The sequence below is a fragment of the Melospiza georgiana genome, chromosome 4 (assembly GCF_028018845.1).
Source record: "Melospiza georgiana isolate bMelGeo1 chromosome 4, bMelGeo1.pri, whole genome shotgun sequence".
Classification (NCBI taxonomy): domain Eukaryota; kingdom Metazoa; phylum Chordata; class Aves; order Passeriformes; family Passerellidae; genus Melospiza; species Melospiza georgiana.
In genome coordinates this window covers 34311203-34332873 of record NC_080433.1, presented here as the reverse complement: position 1 = coordinate 34332873, position 21671 = coordinate 34311203, and the positions used below count along the sequence as shown (strand labels likewise).

The 21671-nt window shown below is 45.0% G+C and overlaps 1 protein-coding gene across 1 annotated transcript; it reads left to right on the top strand.

Moving 5' to 3' along the window:
- The first annotated feature begins 13724 nt into the window (after positions 1-13724).
- MGP (matrix Gla protein) lies at positions 13725-20272 on the top strand. Its single transcript, XM_058022770.1, has 5 exons — positions 13725-13793; positions 16407-16557; positions 17344-17379; positions 18531-18606; positions 19894-20272. Exons 2-5 carry the CDS (start codon positions 16497-16499, stop codon positions 20033-20035), a joined length of 315 nt encoding a protein of 104 aa, XP_057878753.1. The 5' UTR covers positions 13725-13793; positions 16407-16496; the 3' UTR covers positions 20036-20272.
- The last annotated feature ends 1399 nt before the right edge of the window (positions 20273-21671 follow it).

Below are 21671 nucleotides of genomic sequence, written 5' to 3'. Positions count from 1 at the left end.
AGTAGGTGTTTCCAGCACCATGCACATCTGTCTGTGGCCCAAATCAGAGTGTGGGGGCCCTGAGCTGCTGCACAAGCACCCGAAGTCTGTCTTGGCCAGCTGCAGAAACTGGGCACAGCGACGTGACTCTTTCTCAGTGCTGCAGGGAAACAAAATAGGACATGAATGAAGTTCTGGTTCTGCAAACAAGCCTGAGAGTAGAAGCAGTGTCCCCAGTGACTGTGCTCACTGTGTACACAGCTAATTATAGGGATAACTTTTCAGGAGCTTATGTACACTGGGGACTTTAATTCCCTCTGCACCTTCCAGGGCTCTGCATCTAACCAACAAACTTGGGAGCCGCAAGCAAGGCACAGGAAAAGCCTCCTCCTCCTCCTTCTCCTCCTCCAGCGGTTCTGCAGTGCTTTTCGGGACTGACACAGCACAGACAGCCCTGGGGTGCTACACACAGATGTGCACAGATGTGGTGGCAGTGGAATGAGGGGGTCTGCCTTACTCCCTGTGCTCAAAGGCTTCTGCAGTGCAGCTTTGGTGGGCTTAGCCACTGCAACAGGGCTTTGGAGGCAGAAACCAGGGGCAGAATCATGTGCATGGGTCAATCTCTTGTTTGCTTTATTTTTGGGCCTTGTGCCCCGTTGTGTGATCTCTGACCTGAACTTGTGATGGATGTGGCCCAGATGTTTTGAGCTGTCTGGGGAGGCTGGTTTGGTTTGCAAATGGAGGAAGTGCTAGATGCAAATTGACAGATGGCAGGATGAAGGGGTTCCCTTTCCCCTCAGCACTGCAGACATACTGTGGTATGAGAACCCCTGCTCTGCAACAGCATCTGATCTCAAAGGACATTCAAAATATCTTAGATGAAAGCTCCATTTGCCTAACAGGAAAGTGAGGCTGCAGAGGCATGTCAGAGCTGCTGTCTTCACCCCAGGGAACAGGGAATTGGGTTGTGTTGTGTAAGATGCAATTTCATATCCATCTTTGGTGGGAAAGGATTTGAACATCTCCAGAAGCAGAATGTTATAGAGACCTGGAGGTTCAGCAAGGGGACCAGCATTTTCTTATTTTATTCCCTGACTGTTGTGTATGACATTAAACAATGAAGTGTTGCTTAGACATGAACTAGCTCCCATCTGCTTCAGGTTGAACCAAGACTTTGTATATGAAAATCTGTGCCTCAGCTTTGCCACTTCAGTCCCACTGCACTCAGAGTTATGGCTCTGGCTGCGGGGGACTGCTGAGCTGCAGAGAATCTGCCTGCAGAAGGACTGAACAACCTTTGCACCTGCCCTGAAGAAGAGGAGAGGGCACTGTAAGTGAGTCTGCCTTGTCTGCATTGCTCCTGCTCTTGGCAGTGCCTGGGAGGTGCTGAGAGACCTCTGAGAGCCAGCACAAAGGGAGGAGAGGTCAACCACCAGCACAGCAAGGCAGGACTGAACTTCTTCCTTTCTTCTAGCAATCCTGCCAGCTTTGAATATTGTTTTTTAAAATCTCTCAGCTATTTCCCAGAATAGCTATCACAGAAAGAAATTTATGGCGCCTAAGTCAGATCCCATCTCATGCACAGAAATCCAGCACTGAGCTGGGCCTGAGTTCCCAGCACAGGGAAGAGATAGTGATGATTTAGAATGACACATGGTAGGAAAAATTATCCTCCTTATTATAAACAAATGAAGGACATGGCTGTCTGACACCTCTGTTCACAGAATCACAGAATGGGTCTGGTGGCAGGGACCAGTGGGGTCATCTGGTCCAAGCTCCCTGTCCTAGCAGGGTCATCCCAGGGCACACGGCACAGGATTGTGTCCAGATGGTTCTTGAATATCTCCAGTGAGGGAGACTCCACAGCCTCTCTGGGCAATCTGCTCCAGTGCTCAGCCACCCACTCCATAAAGAAGTTCTTCCTTATATTCAGGTAAAACTTCCTGTGCACAAGTTTCTGCCCATTGCCTGTTGCTTGGCACCACTGAGAAGAGTCTGAATCCATCCTCTTGACACACCCCTCTCAGATTACAAACATTGATGATGCCCTCTTTCAGCCATCTCTTCTCAAGCCTGAGCAGGCCCTGCTCCCTCAGCTTCTCCTCATGAGAGAGATGCTCCAGTCCCTTCATCCTCTTTGTTGTCCTCTGCTGGACTCACTTCAGGAACTCCATGTCTCTCTTGTGTTGAGGGGCCAAGGATAGATCATCTGGAAGGAGGCTAAACCAATACATCTGGGCAGAAATATTAGAAACAAACTCTCTCTTGCTGGTGGACAGATCACAGGACTTGTCCCTCTTAGTGACCTCCACACAGGAGGATGGCTTCCTCTCAGTACCACAAGTGACAGCCCATGGGACAGCACAGACCTGGGGACAGCTGACACAGGAGGACGAAATATTGCCTGAAGGACACAGCTGGGACAGTGGTTTGCAGAACCATGAAAGAGGAGGGCAAGGAAGAGCCAAAGGCTGTTTTGAGAGGAGAGAACTTGCCCAAGGAGTGATGTGGCCAGCAATGGGTAAGGGTCAGTGAGGGAAGGTGCTGGGTGGATACCACAGAGAGCTGATAATGGTGTAGAAGAGAACACACAAGTGTTTTTTCTAAGGCTGCGAATCAAATACCTCTTTCACCCATTTTGGCTTAGTCACTAAGGAAACTTCAGAGGAATATTTTCAGTGGAAAAAATCTGCAAAACCACAAGATGCACATTGAATAAGAGCATACTTGTTCTCTCATTTGAATTTCTCCCTTCTCTGCTGAAGTGCCTGCAGATCCATACAGGCAGGCAGGCTAGTTGCATGGTCTGTAAAGCAGCAGTTTTTTCTGGGTTAGAGGAAAGGCCCATGGATAGCTGCATCCCTGCCTGCACCAAGCCTCCACATATGGCAGCTATGCAGAGCTGCCCTCTGCACCCCAGCTGCAAACAGCGCTGTGTCCTCCTCCCCTTGAGCTCACCAGGGCTCATTGTATATCCATGGATCACAACAGCCCCTGGAGAGCCCCACATGGTGTCCACATCCAGGCTGAAATGCCAGCCCCATCCATTCTCCAGCCTGAGCACATGGGCTGTATGAGCACTCCAGGTTTCTCCTTACCCCTGTGTAACGAGTATCAGATATTCTTTGTGTCTTCCTCCTTCCTCTCTTCCTAGGCAAGAGCCCACATCTCATCATTTGTTAGGGATTAGTGTAATTCTATGCCAGCCATGTCATGTGTTCTGTCTGTCTACATCACCAGCATTATTTCTTGCCTTTTACCTTGTAGATGAGGCATTGCAATCTGTAGCTTTCTCAGTCCAGCTTAGTACAGCACATCATTACTTCCACAGGTGCCAGAAGACATAGCATGGGTGCAGTCCAATTCTAGTTCCTTTGTTTGTGTGAGCAACTGCAGACAAATATCAAGTCCTTGAATATTCTAATCAGCTGTCAGAAGAGCAGGATGGGAACTTGCAGTTTTCTTGTTTTCTTGCTCTGTTAGTTGCTGGAAGGAACAGAATAATCACCTCAAGAAAAAATGTTCAGCTGTTTTCTTCTCCACTAAAGGAGGGGGAGATAGAGGAAGAAGAGAGGGCTATATGCCTGAAAGATTGCATTTTAAAATACAGAGGTGATGTTTTCAACATAAATCTGTTGTGCTCAGAGTATTCTTTGGCATCTTGGAATTCAATGTGGGTGTTGATCCTGGATATATCACGACTTCCCATTGCAATCAAGACTTTATTTTCCTTGGCCAATTCTTTCTGTTCTTTGGCTGAGAAACAGAAAAGACAGACAGTAACTTACCCCAGGCTGTTGATGAAGCCTGTAGGCAGAGCTGGAGACAGAGCCCAGATCTTCTGCATGCAGATCTCCTGAATGTCAGCCACATGGCCACACTTTCCCTTCACCTTCCCTCTCCCTGTGACTCCCAATGGCTATTTGCTCAAGTTGAAATGGCAGTATTTCCCCATGAGTAGAAGGCTGTCTTGTTTTGTTGCTTGTTTGGCACAGCTGCAGCCAAGCAGATCAGGATTGTTGTTTTCCCTCCATCTCCCACTCCTTGCCAGTGAGACCTTTCCTCCTGGATGAACTTCTTTATTCTTTTGGGGTCTGATGGTGAATGGGCTTCCTGGCTGCATTGCTTTCTCCAAGCAGTTGCCATGCTTTCTTGGATCCCTGGGCATCCTGGGTTTCAGACCCCCTCTCGTAGCAATGTTTTCAGGTTTTCTGCTCTGTTGAGATACTAGTAGTAGAGAAAATATTATGTTAAGCAGATATTAAGAAGATATATTTGTGTCATCAATGTTTTAATTTTGCATAATTAGTAAATTATACAAAATTTTATTTTGTATAATTATAGAATATTATTATTTTGTATAATTAGCAAATATTTGAATATTATTGTGTTTAAAATATTTTATTACAAAGATATTAAGAAGACATATTTGCATAATCAAGAAGTACAGGTGGCAGGTGAAAAGAAAATGTGAATGAACCCTTGCTTGGTACATTTTAGTCATGGCAAGACAGTAGCAGAAAGGAAGGTATTGTTAAAGTGAAAGGCAGTTTCTCATGCTATAACTGAGGTAGTAATGCTTATATCAAATGATCAACGGTCTTTAAATGTTCATCAATCTTCTTTCCACTGACCTGTTCTGCCATCCACGAGTCTGGACACTGCCATGCTTAATGGGGCTTTCAGGTGCTTCCATCTTGCAGGTCTCTAGCATGGGAACAGCACATCTTTGGAGTCTCTGCTGTGACCAGGTTGCTCACAGAGACACAAACCACTCTGGAGAGATGCACTGCCCCACAGAGCAGCAGGCAGAAGCAGGGTGTCCTGAGAATCACCCTGGTGAGGTTATTCTCAGGATCCCAAACCAGGGTCTCCTTTCTCTTCTTTCTGCCTTGCTATCCGCAGGCAGCATGGAGACTTGAGCGTACAAGGCACTCCACAGGTTCTCTCTCAGTCTCCACGACAGGGCTGGCTCTCACTGCACCCTCCTCCTCCCTGCTGGCCCCCTGTATCTGTGTGAGTGACAGCTCCTCTGACCCTGGTACGATTTTATTTCTCTTTTTGCCCATACCCATGCCCTAGTGGCAGCTCTGCCTCAAGCATAACACTGCTGCTCCCAGGGAAAGTGCCTGCCTTATCGTTTGTGCCCCAGGCACTCTCTTTTAAAAAGAGCAAATATCCTGTGCCAAAGGAGAACAGAGAGAAACCACCAGGCACCCTCTGTCAGAGTGGTGATGAAGAAAGACTTAAGCAACACAAGCAAATGGATTAGCACTTTGCCTGGGGCCCTGTTCAAAGGTTTCTGAGAGTGGTATTTCAGTGGACTCCTTCTTGGCAAGTCTGGCTTTGTGATTTAGGACACTAAAATTCTTCTTCTTTTAACAATAAAGATAACTGCATCCAGAACAGTTCAAACTCAAGAAACTGCTTTACCAGCATTTTACAAATAGGGTGGGATTCTTTCTTTGGCTATTCCTATGGAAATGAGGTGATCTGTGTGTCTGCTTGTCCTGTCCCCACTTTCAAAATATCAGACACACCTGACAGTAGGGCAGTGGTCCCTAAGGTATTATGGTGCTACTGGTTTTGTGAGACCATGTGTTGGGCAGAAGTGGAAATTCTCAGAACTGCATGATTAGGTTTTTCATGTCAGGGGCACCGTAGCCTTACTCATAACATGCCCTCACATCCTTGCTGGGATCCTCAAGTCCCCCAGGATGAGCTGTCTGGGAGCTGCTCCTTGCCCATTGCCTTTAATGGTACCAATGGTTCTCCAGCTCACTCAGTGCCACCTTCCTGAACATTCATGCAGGATTGTTTACTTCAGTTTGGGCTGGGTTTATCTGAATGTCTGTCCTTGTGCTGGGAATCCATCAAGCATGCAAACCCAAAGCTCCTGAAGTAGTTGGCTTCTATTTCTGGCCATGACAATCAGCCAAAGACTTGGCGCTGCTTTATTTATGTTTGTTATATTAAATCTGTCTGTGAATTTCTCTGTGACAGACAGAGATGTCACAGATGGGCAACATGTGTGGGAGGGGACTGTTTCTGGACAAGCACCATCCTCCTCTGCTTCTCACCAAGCTCCACCACCCACTTAGAGAAATCCCAGGGAGCCCATTCCCCAGATCACTGACAAAATCAGCAAAAGCTCCCACTAAGAGCAAGTTCCTGGGGCCCAGGAGCTTTTCAGGGAGCCCACACCATTTGGCAGAATGAAGCCACCAGGCAGGCAGGGACAGGCAGGAAAAAACTTCAGCAGAAAGACATCAGGAATCTTTTTCTCTAGAGCAGCTTAAGGTAAACCTTGTGCCTCAGTGCTAAGTTTCGCATGGAGGAGGCAGAAACCTGACCTGAGATTTCAGGTGCTTGCTGACAGGCAGGGGAGAAGGAGCTAAGCCAAGCTCTCAGCTGTCATGCCAGCCTTGCAGATCTCTCTTCAGTGGCAGTACAGAGCTCCTCATAGCACTCCTGCTGCTGTTTCACTGATGGTGTCCCCTTCAGGAAGTGCAAACTCAGTGTGAAAAATCATTTTCTTATGTTCCTGCTTACTCAAGATCTTCCCAGATAAGGTAATGACAGAGATTTCTATTTAGCAATCCAGTGCTTCAATAGAGGATTGGGGCAGTAACAGTTCATTGTCAGAGTGATAGCACAGAGAGCCCAGAGAGATCAGACAATGCAGAAGAGCTCCATGGGATGAAATGCCTGTGCTGACTGCAGTCCTTACTGCTCATTTCAGGTCTCAGAATAGACAAGGGTCTGTTTAGGACATAGCGGATATGTCTTATTTATTGTGTAGTGTTGCTATTTTGTTTATTGGATCCTCCAGTAGGTTTGTTAGTTCCTCCTCCAGTTCACTAGTGAAATGACCATCAAGAAAGACAATCACCTGCCTCAGAGAGATGAAGCAACAGACAGATGCTTGGCCAAGTAACACGGGGGGAGGTGTGTTCTACAGATGTGTACAGATGTTTGGTATATAATATATGCACAGCAGAGATTCTCATTCAGTGTCTGCTGTATGGAAATGTATGGCAGCAAACAACATTGTCACTAATCTTGGGCTTAGCCAGCCAGCAGGGCTGTAACTGCTTGTGTACCCAATATGTGACTCATGAAGTGTATTTTCCTGATAAATGTACAGTAATATTTTCCAGTGGCTGTAGGTGGGAGACAGTGAAAAGAAATCCCAAATAATACAATCCAGTTGGTGCCAGGAAGTATTGTAAGCAGATTCTATTACTGGAACAGAGGGGAAGAAAACATTGGTTAACGACCAGGAAGAACAAAAGTGTCTTTGTTGGCAAAAGTCTTTAAAGGAAGATTCTGCTGTGGAAAATAGTAGAATGCAATTTCTATGACTGATACATGTTGTAAGTCATATGTGTGTTTTTATGTGATTTTTGACATCTGTATCGAATCTTAAAATTACATCCTTCATCAGGTAGGTAGACAAAAAGGGACAGACAATTTCAGCAGAAGAGACCCTGGTCAGCTTTTTCTGAGCAAATGAGGGGGAATGTTGAATCCAGAACCTCATGCCTGCAGCACTGGTGTCTTGCTCTTTTTCTTGTACACCCATCCTGGTTTTCCTCCCAGTGCCTGGCTAAAAGGATCATGAGATGAAATGGAAAGAGCTCTGAAAGAAACTTATTACCAAGAAAATGACTTTCAAAGCTGCAGAACAACTTGAGATGGGTTTGGATAAAGAGTTTTCCATACTAAGGACATCATAAGAGGTCTTTATACTGCCTTCTGATACATCATTTTGTAGTGATTATTGTTTGCAATATTGAAGTCAGAGAGGCCAATGCAAGACACTATAGAAACCAAAGGTTATTTTATTTCAAACCACTCTGATTTCACTCACTCAGACCAAGATCCTCATAACCACATATTCATAGGCAACAGAAGGCATTTGTTCATACTATTTCATTTTCTGGCAATCACATAGAAGGTTTAATTCATGGGCTGTGGAGTTCTTGTCAGGTCTCTGGTGTTTCTCTTAGTTTGGCCACCATATGCTCATTTTAGATGCATCTTTTGCATCCTGTAGGAGTTGGCAGTAACTGTTGTCTATTTTGTCTCCATCCTTTCCCACCTGTGAGTATCATTAGAACTCATCCTCCTTTGTCTTCTCATCTATGTATCTTAGAGCTCAATCTTGTTCTTCATCCAAGCACCATCATCTCCAGGCATCTAATTTTTTTCTTTTAAAATCTTAGTTGTACTCTGCCTTTTGTTTTAAGACTTACCTGGTTCTAAAGAGTGATTTATTTTTTTCCCCCCATCTGGATATCTAGAGGATCTGTGTCAATATGCTGGGATTTTAGTTATCTGCTAATCCAGCTTCCATCAGTATGGGCTGCTCTTGTAGCCCTTCTTATGCCTTTCTTCCCAGTGCTTCTGTGCCCAGACCTCTTCTTTGTTCTCCATTTCTATTATTTTATTGTTTCTTTTATAATTTGAAGAAAATAGAGACCACTAATGACAAAGACACCTCTCAGAGAGTAGTGGGTTTTGGAGTCCAGTGCCATTTTAGGAAGAAGGAAAAACTAATCTGAAAGATCTGATTTATCACAGAATCATTGAATATACTGAGTCAGAAGGGACCATCAGGATCATTGAGTCCAACTCATGGCCCTGAGCAGAAAACCCCAGGAATCACACCCTAAGCCTGAGAACATTGTCCAAACATTTCTTGCATTCCTTTTATCTTTCCTTCTCCTTTTAAAATTCTTTCCTGCTTTATATGAACACAACATTTCTTTATAAAAATGCCCAGTTGCCAAGTTTAATGCAAATAAAATAAATATGTATACAAAAAAGCATATAAACAGTTTGAAATTAATATTAAGGAAAGTCAAGTCAAATGATTTGACTACCATATGATGTTAGGAACATTAATATAATTTGTAGTTATGCACAAGAAGATAAGAGTAATCAGATTTCATGCTTCAATAAATAAGAATGCCTTTCTTCTTGCCACAAACAGCATTTCACAATTAGCTGTGTATTGTGTATTTCCCTTCACTCCCTAGCATTCCTTTGTACTCTATCTGATCTTAACAACAGAGGCCAAGACCAGGGGCTTGATGTGCCACAGAAAAAGTTATTTGCATATTTGCAAGTTGTTGCTCAAGACAACATTTATGATCCTTTAGATACTGAACTGAGATAGAACAAAGAAACGGATATAATACTGCAGGGATGCTTGTAAATACTTCAGTGGCCTCCTGCATTCAAGACAGACAGAACATAAATGTTTCAATCCAATCTTAGCTTCACAAGGGCTGGCAGATTTGGGATCTAAGATGCTATCCTAAGTATGCTGTTAAAAAAAAAAAAGAAGAAGCATTATTGGTTTTTTTTTTATTTACCAGATGGATGAGAAGAGTGAAACCACAGCTGCTCTTATCTCTTCCCATGTCTGTACAGGAAATAAGGCGGCTAAATCTCATCTGATCCCAAAGAATTAAGCAGGTCAGGACATTTTTGTGTTCATGTGGTGAAGCAAGGGGGATGGGTGTGGAAAAAGAAGAGACATTTCTGTTCCCTTTTCCCATAAATGCAACCCAGAAGCATGCCTTGTTTATATAGACAAAGCTTGAACATTTTGATTGCCCTGTTTTTCATAGGATTCTTCAAGTACAAGAAATGCAATTTTCTTATATGGGTTATTTAATCTCTGTGCAAGAACCTCTGCCAATTTTTTCAACATCCAAGTAATATTAATATTATCCTGTCTCTTCCTCCTTTCCCGGACTGAAGGAGAAATATGCTGATCAGTGGATGTGGACATGTGTGGGTGGGTGGGGGTGAAGCCAAAGGAAGCAACAGAGTTAGCTCTTAGCCCTGAAATGTTTTGGTTGCTTTATTCAGTGAACTGAATAACCTTCGTCTGACTTCTGTGAAATTTTAGTCTTCTCTGCTCATGAACTTCCTATTGCCAGCCAAACACAGCTGTTCTGGCAAGTCCTGGCCAAACAGAGATAGTCAGTCTTTGAGGTAACTCAGTGATATTCCATGGAGTGTGCAGAGCTTTGGACTTGAAGGCTTGAGCCAGGCTCACTGTTTTCCAACAAGCAGAACTGGAGAGCAGTGTGCTCCCATTAGGCTGTACTGCTGACTCCAAATGCTCCTGTATTCATAGCCAGACTGAGATTTTTCTAGCACACTGGGCTTTGTTTTGAAGCTTGATGGATTACAGGGAGTAACTTTGAGGATCACAGCTGCATAGAGGTTGTGTCTGGACACTAATCTCTGAATTTCAGTAGAGTACATGAAATTTAATTTTCCACTAACTAATTTTCCATCACTAACACAATGCAGTGCTAAAAGCCTCCCCAGTTTACCAACCAACCAACCAACCAACCAACCAACCAACCAACCAACCAACCAACCAACCAACCTCCACAGCTCACCAACTTTAAACCTCTCCTTATGGTCATGATTAATGTGGAGACAGGCCTGAATTCTCTAAGTCAGAGCAAGTGGAAGAAGAATTATCCTCTCACCCTCTGAATTTGTTCAGGGAAGAAGGATCTGGGCCTTTAAATGGTGTTTATTTTCAGTCCTGGTCCTCAGCCCTGGGATACTGAGCAACCATTTGTCCCAGAGCCCAGAGTGACATCCTTCAGGTTGGACATGCAGGTGTACTCCACACCCATGGCCAGGAGAAAGTTACTGGCAGTTATTATGTAAGATGGAAAGGGAAGCTTCTGAACTGCCCAAAATGTTGGAGGAAGCATGAAAGGAAAGAGCAGTAAGATGGTGTGTGAACCCTCCTGCCCACAGAAGACTGACACTGTCTGTGAGCTTCAGACAGTGGTTTTTACAACACTCCAAAGACTAGATCACATTGTTAGAACCAATTTGTATTTTCACACTGGAAACTTTTACTTTTGCAGAAAGTTGTAATGCTGGGGGCAAAATTTTCCACAGGGGAAATGTCAAGACAGGTCAAAGATATGTGTTTAAATATTTTTGAAAAAAACTCCATCACTTATTTGTTATGAAATTACTCTTTTTTCCCCATTCCATCATGGAAGTGGAAATTAGTCACTGCAGTTATTTTGAAAAAAAAAGTTTGATTGATATGAAACTAGATTTTCCTGTTTATATGCTCCCCCATTCTTTTAATCTTTAGAAAATTTTAAATCTAGTTTTGAAATGTTTTTTTTCCCGAGGTTTAACTAGTATTTGAAGTAATTTTTAATTTTGAGTGGCTGAGTGAGTTTTCTGCCAGAGCTAACACACATTCAGATATGTATATCAAGTTCTTTAAATATCTGAAATGTGTTCTGTTTATTTTTATTTCATACTCTTTCATAGCTTCTGTGTTTAAAAAACATCTCCCTTTCTAAAGCTTAGTGTCAGTATGCTAGTTTTCAGCACGATTTATTCCATGAGGTTGTTGACTTTAATTATATTGTGGATAGTCAAACACTCTTACTTAGTGGCTCAATTATTCTTGCTTCTTGGACCAGTTCCTAGGTATTACTTAGGACTAAATGGAAAAGTAAAAATAAAGTCTTGTTTTCTCATGTGCTGTAGAACTAGTTGTTCTAAGGAGCACTTGTTTATCAGGTTGAGAAATCTCTCCATAAGCCATAGACCATGTGGTGGCTGACTAACTTACATCCTGAAACACAGAAGCAAATTTGGAAAGGACTGTCCAGATTGGTAAATCCAGTTACTGTATACTCAGGGTAACCTGGGTTTGGAAACCCTGCTCAGCTGCAGACCTGATAGGGTTTATTCCCTTACTGGAGCACTCAGCAATCTGCTGAAGCCTTCCTAGTATCAGCTGGGCACTCAGTGAGGGAGACATCCATGTGGATCATGGCTAAAGACAGAGGCTGGAGATGGGACTTCTCCTAATCATGAGAGCTGTGGACTGTGACACAGCCCCTGGGGGGGACTGGAAACAAAACCTGACTGCTCGTCCATTGTTCTGCTGGAAACAACACCTGACTGCTCGTCCATTGTCCTGCTGGAAAAGCCTTGAGGTCAATGCAGGCATGGAGAGGCTTAGCAACTCCCACAGGCTATGGTGAAAAGGTCTGTCATTTCGGGTGTGAATGCAAATCATATTTAAGTCCTCATCTATAGCACTCCCAGCAGAATTACTCCATGTGGGGGGTGACCTGGGCCATGCAGAGGAATCCTGCTGAGATCTCCTTGGTAGCTTATCCAGTGGCACCAACAGATGCCCATGTCTGCTGGCACATTCTCAGTAGATACCTCAGAATGCTGTGTCCTTACCTTTATGATTGTTGGTTCATAGTTCTTCTTTTTGTTTCCCAATTACTTCTAGCTTATGAGCTTTTAATTTACAGCAGGATTCTTACTGCTAATCCCGATGGCAGACCTGGACCTTGCCCTATTGCAAATTATTCTCTTCCTGTTAATGAAGATTTAAAGGTCATCCTTTTCATCCTGTAGGAGCTCTCAGACTTCCTTTTCACTGCTGTTGATCTCTTGCTTTGTGTTATTGACAAAATTCCTCAACAAGCTTTCATTTTTAAAGCCCGTCATTAAAAGAAGTAATGTAAATCTAGTCCCAAGAGAAATTCAATTGGCAATTTCTCATAATTTCTCCTTTTCACTGCTGAGGTTTTTGGCCCATTTGCCTGGTCCCCTACTATCTTGCCATTTTGGTTTTAATGCCCATTTTCTTCTACTTAACTAAGAGTTTACCAGATGGCACTGGGACCAAACATTTACCAGTATCTAGGCAGATGAGGGTGACCAGATCTTCTGAGTCCTGATTTATTTCAGGGTTCAGCATGTCATAGGGTTGAAACTTAGATGACCCTGAAGAGTGGTAGACAAGGGCAAGAAATGCCCTCCTGTTTGCACTACTTTTTAAAGGTGGTTCCTGATCATGCACCCTTTGCCTTGAGGACAGTTCAAGATTGCTGTGCTCAGGCTCTAAGGACCAACAGCTGCCTGTACAAGGACACAAATAACATGGTACTTCATTGCCACAGTGAAGTCTGAACCTTCCCCAAACTCATAGAGCACTGAAGGAGCTAAAGATAAATCCCTTGGACAGGAGCTGCTCACTGTTCTCTGTCCAAACAGTGGTGGTTCTTTATCTCCATGGGTGTGCTATCATTCTCATTTTGGGCCAGGAGCCCAAAGCCCAGTCCAGCACTCACAGGTGCTGGGCTGCCCAGCTCTGCTGTAAGCCCCATGTGAGCAGAGGGTGCACCTCAGGGGGTTGGGTTTGTGTGTAGCTCTGTCACTTTTGGGGGTTTTGGAGCTGACACCTTTGCCATGTGAGTTTCAGTCTGATATTAGACTGCCATTAAGAGGGGGATCAGTCGTAAAAGCAGCATGAAATGAGATGGGAGAAGGCTCCTGGCCTACTGTTCCCTGTGGAGGAACAGGTGCCCTGGCTAGCACTGTAGCTTGGGACAGAGTACAGCCAGAAAAGGAGGGGGTGAAAGGCAGGGGGGCTCCTGCAACAAAGAAGGAGACTGGAGCTTGCTCTCATGTGTCTGTCCACTCACTGCTCCCAGGCACAGAAAAGCCACCTGGATGTGGCTGTGTCCCCTCTAGCCGCTGTGCGTGCTCTGGCTCTGTCCCTTCTGGCTCAGCTCTTTGATGTTGCTGGCTTCCCGGCTGTGGGCAGAAGGTGGTTCTGATGGTAGCCTGGGGGTGGACCAAGAGTGGGAGAGGGGAGGAGTCACTGATCGATGCTAATGAATAAAAGGTCCCTCTTCTTCGGTCCAGGGTGCAGGACGCCAGGAGAGCTGCCCCCTGAGACAAGAGCTGCAGACTGGCAGGGAAGCAACAGCTTAGTGAGTATTCAGGGACTGCCTTGCTTTTCCTGGACAGCTGCTTATTATCATTGCCTTGCTGGTGCTTCACCGCTGTAAAGTGTCAGGAGTGATTGCTACAGCATGTGTAGTGTTGTGATTTTCCACTCCAGCAGCAGACACATCAGGGCTGCTTTTCTGAGCCCTCCTTTATTTGTGAGTCTACAGAGATTTCCCTGGCATGTGCAGATTTGTCTTAGCTCCTTTCTGTATTTCTAACCAGTGGATGCTGAAAGAAAGCAGAGGGATTGGGCTCACTGTGCTGCATGGTATGTTACCCCCAGGGCAGCCCACTGCTGCTGAGTAGGGGAGATGTGTGCTGGGAAAGCATGGAGTGCAGGGGGAGCAGAAAGGAGTGCTTTAGCAAGAGGAAGAATTCCCCGAAGGAGATTTGTTGGAATAGGGCTGTGTAGCTGGCATGCTCATTCATCCCTTGAAAAATGTATTGCTTCTGTGGTAGCAAATGAAACATTGGGGTTAAAGTGGTGTTTGTGGCTGTTCTCCTGTGGTTGATGGCAGGGTATGCTCCAGGCATTCTGGGATCAGAGTCCTCTGAAATGCGAGCAGAGTCTCCTAGGGAGCAGAAAGCTCTGCCCTGAGTGAAGGCAAATAAAGAGGGTTTGGCTTGAAAGCGTGTTGGAATTTCTCACAGCTTCACTTTCTTTCCAAAGTACACCCAGCATCTTCCTTTCTGTGCCCCACTGCTTTCCCACTGGAGTCTGTCCTCCAGCCTCTCCCTCATGTTTTTCTTTATTAGCAGCTACTGTACAAGACATTTGGGAAACCTATAAAATTCACATTCAACAATAAGTCCAAAACTTCTAAGTTCTAAGAAATGAAAAGGATCCCAGAGCAGAGAATTTCCTTAAAGAGACTGGAGTGGCAGGGCACAGAATGGCAGCAGCCAAGTCTCAGTTCCTGTTTCACCTTGTGTCTATAGCAAACTTATAGCTTTTCCCCAAGTTCTCCTCTTCCTTTCAGGCTAAACTCTAAACAGGCAAGAAGTGGATGTGTATGGGGGGACCTTGATGGTGCAGGACTGAGCTGCTCTTGACATGAGATGAAGTGCAATTCTTTCTCTTTGGGCTGAAGTTGAAGTCTCTGGTCAGTTTTTCTTCTTGAGATAAGAGGCTTCAGGTAAGGGTCATGAGTTTGACATTGAAAGAGTAAATTGCGAAGCCCAGAGAAATATTTCTCCAATGAATTTCACTCCTCACTGATTAAGTGTTAGGCTCTGGCTAGATGCCCCAGTGGTTCTTGGCTGTGTTACCTTCAGTGTGGCTTCACGGATTGGCCTCTGAAGGTGACAGCAGTGACAACAGCACAGTGGTTTGGGGAAAATGGTCTGCAGCCAGGGTGCCTTCACTTTGCATCCTGTCAGTGAGAAATCCTGATACCTGCCTATACACAAAGACAAAACAGGCAGTAGTCACAGCTTGGATGAGACACAAGAATGGTTCCTGTGGCTTAGGTTCATCTCCAGGCAGTGTGTGGGGTTCCAGCCCCATCACTGCCACTGGGAGGGCTGGCAGTCAGTGGTGCCCACCTCCCTCCCTACCTTCCCTCCAGTAAACTCCTTCCCTCTCACCCAGCAGGGACAGCCATCTCTGTAACTCCTTTTCTCTTTCACTGCTTTCTACTGTTCCAAGAGCTGGAGAGTGGAACACCCCATGTTTTGTCCATCTCTGCTGCCCATGTTATCGGATCCAGTCAAACTCTTCTAGGTGTTGAAGGCAAGGTAATTCTCCCTGAGACTGCTGGCCTCGAAGATTCATCCCAGATGAAAAGCCTTATGTTGGCTTGTTGCTTAAGTGCCCATGAGGCAAGGACTGCTAGTGCTAGACCAGAGAGGGAAATGTTTGCCTCTGACTCCACCAAGATGCTGTCCTTTGGGCTGCAAGAGGAGTCTGGAGTCAGCCCCACAGTGAGAGCCTTCAAAGATAGAGTTCTGGGTGCTGCTGTCATCTCAATGCAAAAATCATGATAACACCAGCAGAGGGATTCTTTCGGGTTGCTTCTTGTGACTCCTGAAGCAATAAAGTAGGAGATGAAAAGGGGCAGCAGGTTGTATTCCTCCTGTGATAGCTGGCAGGCTGACATTGCAGCAGAGGGCAGCTGGAGAGAGGGGGACTGAGTGGGACAGGAATGTTTGAAGCCTCATGCTCCATGTCTCCACTGGCAAAGCTGACAGAAGAGTTGGGCTGGTTGTATCCAGACAGAATATGGTGAAGGCAAAGAGAGCAGATCAGAGGAAAAATCAGAAAAACAAACATTTATATTTGGGATCAACACACACCTCTGCCTTTGGGGCCCTGGCAGCCTGTGAAATTCCTTCCACTTGCCTAGGCCAGCTTTTCTGAGTGTGGAGTGCTAGTGACATGTTTGCCTCTGGATCATGTCCCCCAGCCCTGAGCTATGAGGGGAAGGGGGCATGCCCCTTCCTTCCCAAAACCTAATCCAGTCTGCTAATAGAGGATGTTTTGTAGCAGCTCCAAGAAGAGTGTGTACCAGCTAGCTGTCACCTTGCCCAGGCTCTTTCACAGGCTCCCTCCTAGCTCTGTTTTCATAATAAACATTCCACTGCTAATTTTGCAGTCAGCCCAGGATCTCCAGCAACCCTCAGTGAGAAGAGAGCAGAGCCCAGTGAGAAGGACAGAGTGAGAGGTTGGTCCCTGCCCTGGCACAATGCGCGCTCTCGTCGTCCTTGCGCTCCTGGCTGTCTTGGTGCTGGCTGCCACTTCCTATGGTAGGTGACCTTCATTACTGGGTAGAATGAAAACTCCCAACCTGCAGACATTTATGAGTCTGTTCAGATGTTTGTTATTTAACTTTGTGCCTTCTTTGCCCTTAACTTGATCTCTTGCCTGCTTTCCTGCCCTTGTGTCAGACCCTCCTAGCCCTGATCCAGAGCTGTTACCTCCAGCCTCTGGAATTCATGGTCCAGGATGCTTTGATCCCTTCCTCTCTGTTCCAGCTCACCTCACAGACTGCTCCTCTTGTTGTCCCTTTGTTGTCTGAACTATGATAAGACTGCTAATTCTTAATTATTCCTTGCTAATTGAAAGATTTTCCTTTTTCCTTTGGTAATATCATCCCCTTTTCCTGGTGAGGCACACAGTTCCATATTGGTGGAATTAAGATGCTGCTTCATGCAAGAATCAAGTGCATTTCACTGTGCTAATCCATTCTCTAAAAACACATACAAGCTTTGAAGGCAAATAGGTATCCTATCACTGTAGTGTCAGGAGCAGAAGGTGAGGAACTGTGCTGGACAATCCGGCTGGATGACCAAGTGTGAGTCTGGAAGCACTGACTAAATCACCAGGTAGCTCTGTATTAAACTCCTGAGCACTTTAAACTCCTCATATAAATTCTAGGTCACACCACTGATCCCTTTCTCTTCCTTTTGGACATGTGCCTTAAAGCCTGGCTTGTCTTATTTCTGTGTTTGTTCCATTGACCTGTGGTGTATGAAATACTGAATCCCATCAATACAGTGTCATAATACATGTTTCATTCTTTCTTTCCACAGAGTCCCATGAGAGCATGGAGTCCCATGAGTATCTCAGTAAGAGACTGCTTTACTATTTTACTGAATTTGAAGAGTGCTATAGACATGTCCCAAGATCGTTTACGTGTACTCCTACTAGGGATAAAATAGGTAGAACAACTGAGCCCAGGGAAACTGAATTTACTGAGTGATGGAGTTTCAGAATGAAAAGGGAGAGAGTTCAAAGAAGACTTCACATGTTTTGGCACAAGCTCATACTCCTATTTTGCATAGAATATAATGAGAATTGGAAAAAAAATTTTAAGAACAGAGCTCAGGTCTCTGTTCCATGTACCAAAACCAGGTTAACTGACTCTAAAAAAGGGCATTGCTCAAAAAGCTCTGGGATGAGCATGGAAAGAGCCACTCTAGAAGCCACATACAGAATTTATTCTTCCCCAAGTACAAGGAGAGCCTTACTCTAAGCACCTTGGAAGCAGGCAGGGTGTGTGAATAGAAGGGATCCTTTGGCTGGAAGAGAGAAAGAGAGTGTCACAGGAAAAGCATGAAAAGGGTGAAGCGTCTCACTTTGGAACAAGCAATATCCTGGAGAGGTTAGAGAAGATGTGAATCAATGAAAAAGAAATTAGGACATTAGGACATCTGGAAGAAGGACTTCACAAAGCAGACAGTCAGCAACAGAAAGACACGTGACATCCACACGCTCCTGAACTCTGCAGCAGGACTCTGATGTTTCTCAAAAATGTCAGAAGGAACTTTCAGGCCCCCCAATCCAAAACTGCCACACAAACTTCTCAATGACTGTCTAACCTTGGAGGCAAATTTACTCAGGCCCCTCCTATGCACAGTTTCACAGTTCTTGTGGTTCTTCTGAGTGTGCTCAGATGTCCCATGGTCTGTGTAGCTTGGTGCCTACCTCTTCTGGGCCAAGCTCCACTCAATCAGAGGGGCTGTGGCAGCAAAATCACAGTAACGTTCCTCTGGGTGGTCTGAATAAAAGCAGCATGGGTACTTCTGTACAGGCTGCGGTGGCCATTGACAGAGCCTGTACATGAACCAGCCAGGGGACAGGGGGGAATATTAAAAAGTCCTGGATTTAACTGTACACAGGAGGGCAGACAAGGAAGCTGTTGTAAAGGAGGAAGCCAGCTTTTGTTGAACTCTGGCATTGACAAAGTGCCAGTCTGAATAACCCCTTGCTTTTTCAGATCCCTTCCTCAACAGGAGAAGGGCCAGTGACTTCATACAGTCTGACACCAGGCTCAGAGGCATCACTCAGGAGAGGTATGTCATGGCCTCGGGAGGCTGAGCTTGGGAGTGGGGAGACATTCCTCCTAGCCAAGACAGGCTGTTAGCAGGGGTGGCAGCCATGCTGACTGGTGAGAAGCCTCAGTCTCTCTTTTCATGTGAGGTACCGTTTCAGTCCCCAAACCCAGGAAAATCAAGAATTCAGATAACACAGAGCAGGTCCTTTGATTTGGAAACATGTCACATGCTGAGAAGACTGATTAATTTTTCTGAAGGAAGCACCAACAGAAGGAGAGAGAATGAATGTGGGATGGTCCAAAAGAAAGCTCAGTTTGAGATCTTTTGTTAGTCCTCAGCTCTCATGCAGAACTTGCATGACCTTTTCTAAATCAAAGGGCCATCTGAGGGCCTCCTTGCCTCATTTATAAAATACAGGGATAACTAATTTCATGCCTTATTCAAGGCTTGTGAAAATAAAGACTGAAGCACTGAAATAATCTCTTAGCGAGGCATAAGGCAAACCTTCTCCTCAGTACCAGTTGATCCCTTTGCAGAATATTTCAGGTCTTTTTTCTATGTATATGTTTGGGAAAGAGCAGAAGAGCTGAAGAGATCAGGCTGAGGAAGGCTGCAAAGAGAGGACCCTTCCTCAACTTGAGGCAGGAGCCATTCTCCTCTTCCTATCACCTCACTTAGCCCCTAAATAAAAGGTTGCCTGAGGAGGCAGAACATTCCTGCTATAGTCCCTGGGTGTAGTAAACACAGAAGCTGGTGTGCTAAGAGCTCTGTAGCTGGATGACGGACTCTGATGGTGGATCCTTGTGGAATTTTTCATCACTCGGTGTCACCAGTTGTGGTGGTGTTCACTGGGGTCCCAGGATGAGGGAAGAGACAAGAATCTTGACTCCATATTTCAGAAGGCTGATTTATTATTTTGTGATATATATTATATTAAAACTATACTAAAAGAAACGATTTAATCAGAAGGCTAGCAAGGAACAGAGAAGAAATCGAATGATAAAATCTTGTGACTGACCAGAGTGTCCGAGACAGCTGGGCTGTGATTGGCCACTAATTAGAAACAACCACATGAGACCAATCACAGATCCACCCGTTGCATTCCACAGCAGCAGATAATCATTGTTTACATTTTGTTTCTGAGGCCTCTCAACTTCTCAGGAGAAAAGATCCTAACGAAAGGATTTTTCAAAAAATGTGTCTGTGACAGATCCTTAATCCAGGCGAGGAATTCAGGACAGGAAAGGGCTGCAGAGAGATGTTTAAGATGGCAGCACTTACCCCTCTTCTCTCCTGCCTTTCCAGGATGAGGGAGCGCAGTAAGGCGCACTACGAGCACCAGCGGGAGCTCTGCGAGGACTACTACCCGTGTGAGATGTACGCCTACCGCCACGGCTACCCCGCGGCCTACAAGCACTACTTTGGGGGCAGGAGGAGGACCAAGTAAAGGATGGCCTGTCCCCACCCTGGGGCCTGGAGTCCAGGGCATCCTCCCCAAAATTGCAATGGCTCTGAAACGTACTCAGTTGCTTGTATCCCTGTATGTTATCCTGCCTGCTGCTTCTCTCTCATGTAGCCATGGATTCCGACACTGTGTTAATTAGCGCTGAGCTGATGTAGCAGAGATCACAGAGAGTTCAGGATGTGGGTGTTTACTACAAAATAAACTGCTGGTTTGATACTATCTTCTCATGAGTCACAGTATTTTGGAAGGGGGGTATGCAATTTTCCATGAAGGAACTGGATTTGTGTATCATACATTCTGTTGCAGATTATGGGGAAAAATGTCATTACCTGGCAAGCATATGGCTTTGGAAGAACCTATAATGTTCTTGTTCCAGGTTCTACAAGTAGCTTCTTTCAGAGGTCACTGGACAGTTTCAGCTCCCAGTCTTAGTCTAAAAACAGGGGGCTGTTCAGAATGTGAACACACTTTTTGAAAATCAAATCTTTCCTCAGTTGGGGAAACAAAATCCAGAATGCACTTATTTAATCTTTAAACGAAGTCAGAGTGAGAGTTGGTGACAGAAAAAGCCTGTAAATTGCCTTTTGTTTATCCAGCTACCATCAGGTCCTGATGTTAGGTGCTCCTTCAGAAAGGAGTGTGTGGTCCAGACTTAAATTTGTATTTCCTTTTGCAATCCCCTTTCAAAACCCTTCCATTTGAAACTACTCTGGTAGCATTTGAAAGCTGCAGAAATCAAAGCTGGAGAGGGGCTCCTGCTGGTAAATAAAAAGAAAAAAAATTCCAACGTTTGGGGTCAGGCCCAACTTTGTTCACATAGAACAATTTCATTTGACTGTTCACAAATGATTTGAAATCAAGATGTGGCTTGACCCTGTGCACAAGTTACTGAGCTCTGCTGCACCTCTGAGGAGTGAGTATGGCTGCATTCTGCTCACCATCACCAGGGCCTTTCCCCAGGCCAAAAGGCACCAGTGCTGGCATGTCCAAGAATTCCGTGCTGCTCTGGGCTTGATAGCAGCCGCAGCAGCTGGGACACGCCTTGGTGAGATTTGTGTGGGAGACATAACTTCCATCTCAGCTCCACACAGATGGTTTCAGCACTCACATCTCCAGGCTTACACAGGCATCTGCAAATTACAGAAGCTGGAAAGATCCATGGCATGCAATCAGTCTGTGATGTATAAAGTATCCCAATGTTGACTAATCTGTGAAATTAAGTCTGGAGCCAAATTTACCTGGCTCATTAGAAACATGCATCTCCTTCCAAAATATGCTTCAAGGTTTGCCAGCTTTGAAACTGAATGTGATTTATTGATTGAAAACACTTCTGATAGGAAACTCCACCCTGACAGTTGCTAAAGTTTTGTCCAGAGGAAAAAGTGAGAGAGAAATAATTTTAAGGAAAAAAAAAAACCTGTACAGATTAGCTATATTCACACACACTTGCTCTCTATGTGCTCAAGTAGGTGAATCTTGCCATCACCAACCAGAGCAAAATCACATATGCTGAAGTCAACAAGTCTGCAATGTTTGGGTTTCACTTGACACTGCAGTGACACCACCACAACAGAAGGGACAAGGTCTAGTGCTGTCTGGGTCTGTGTCCAGAAATATC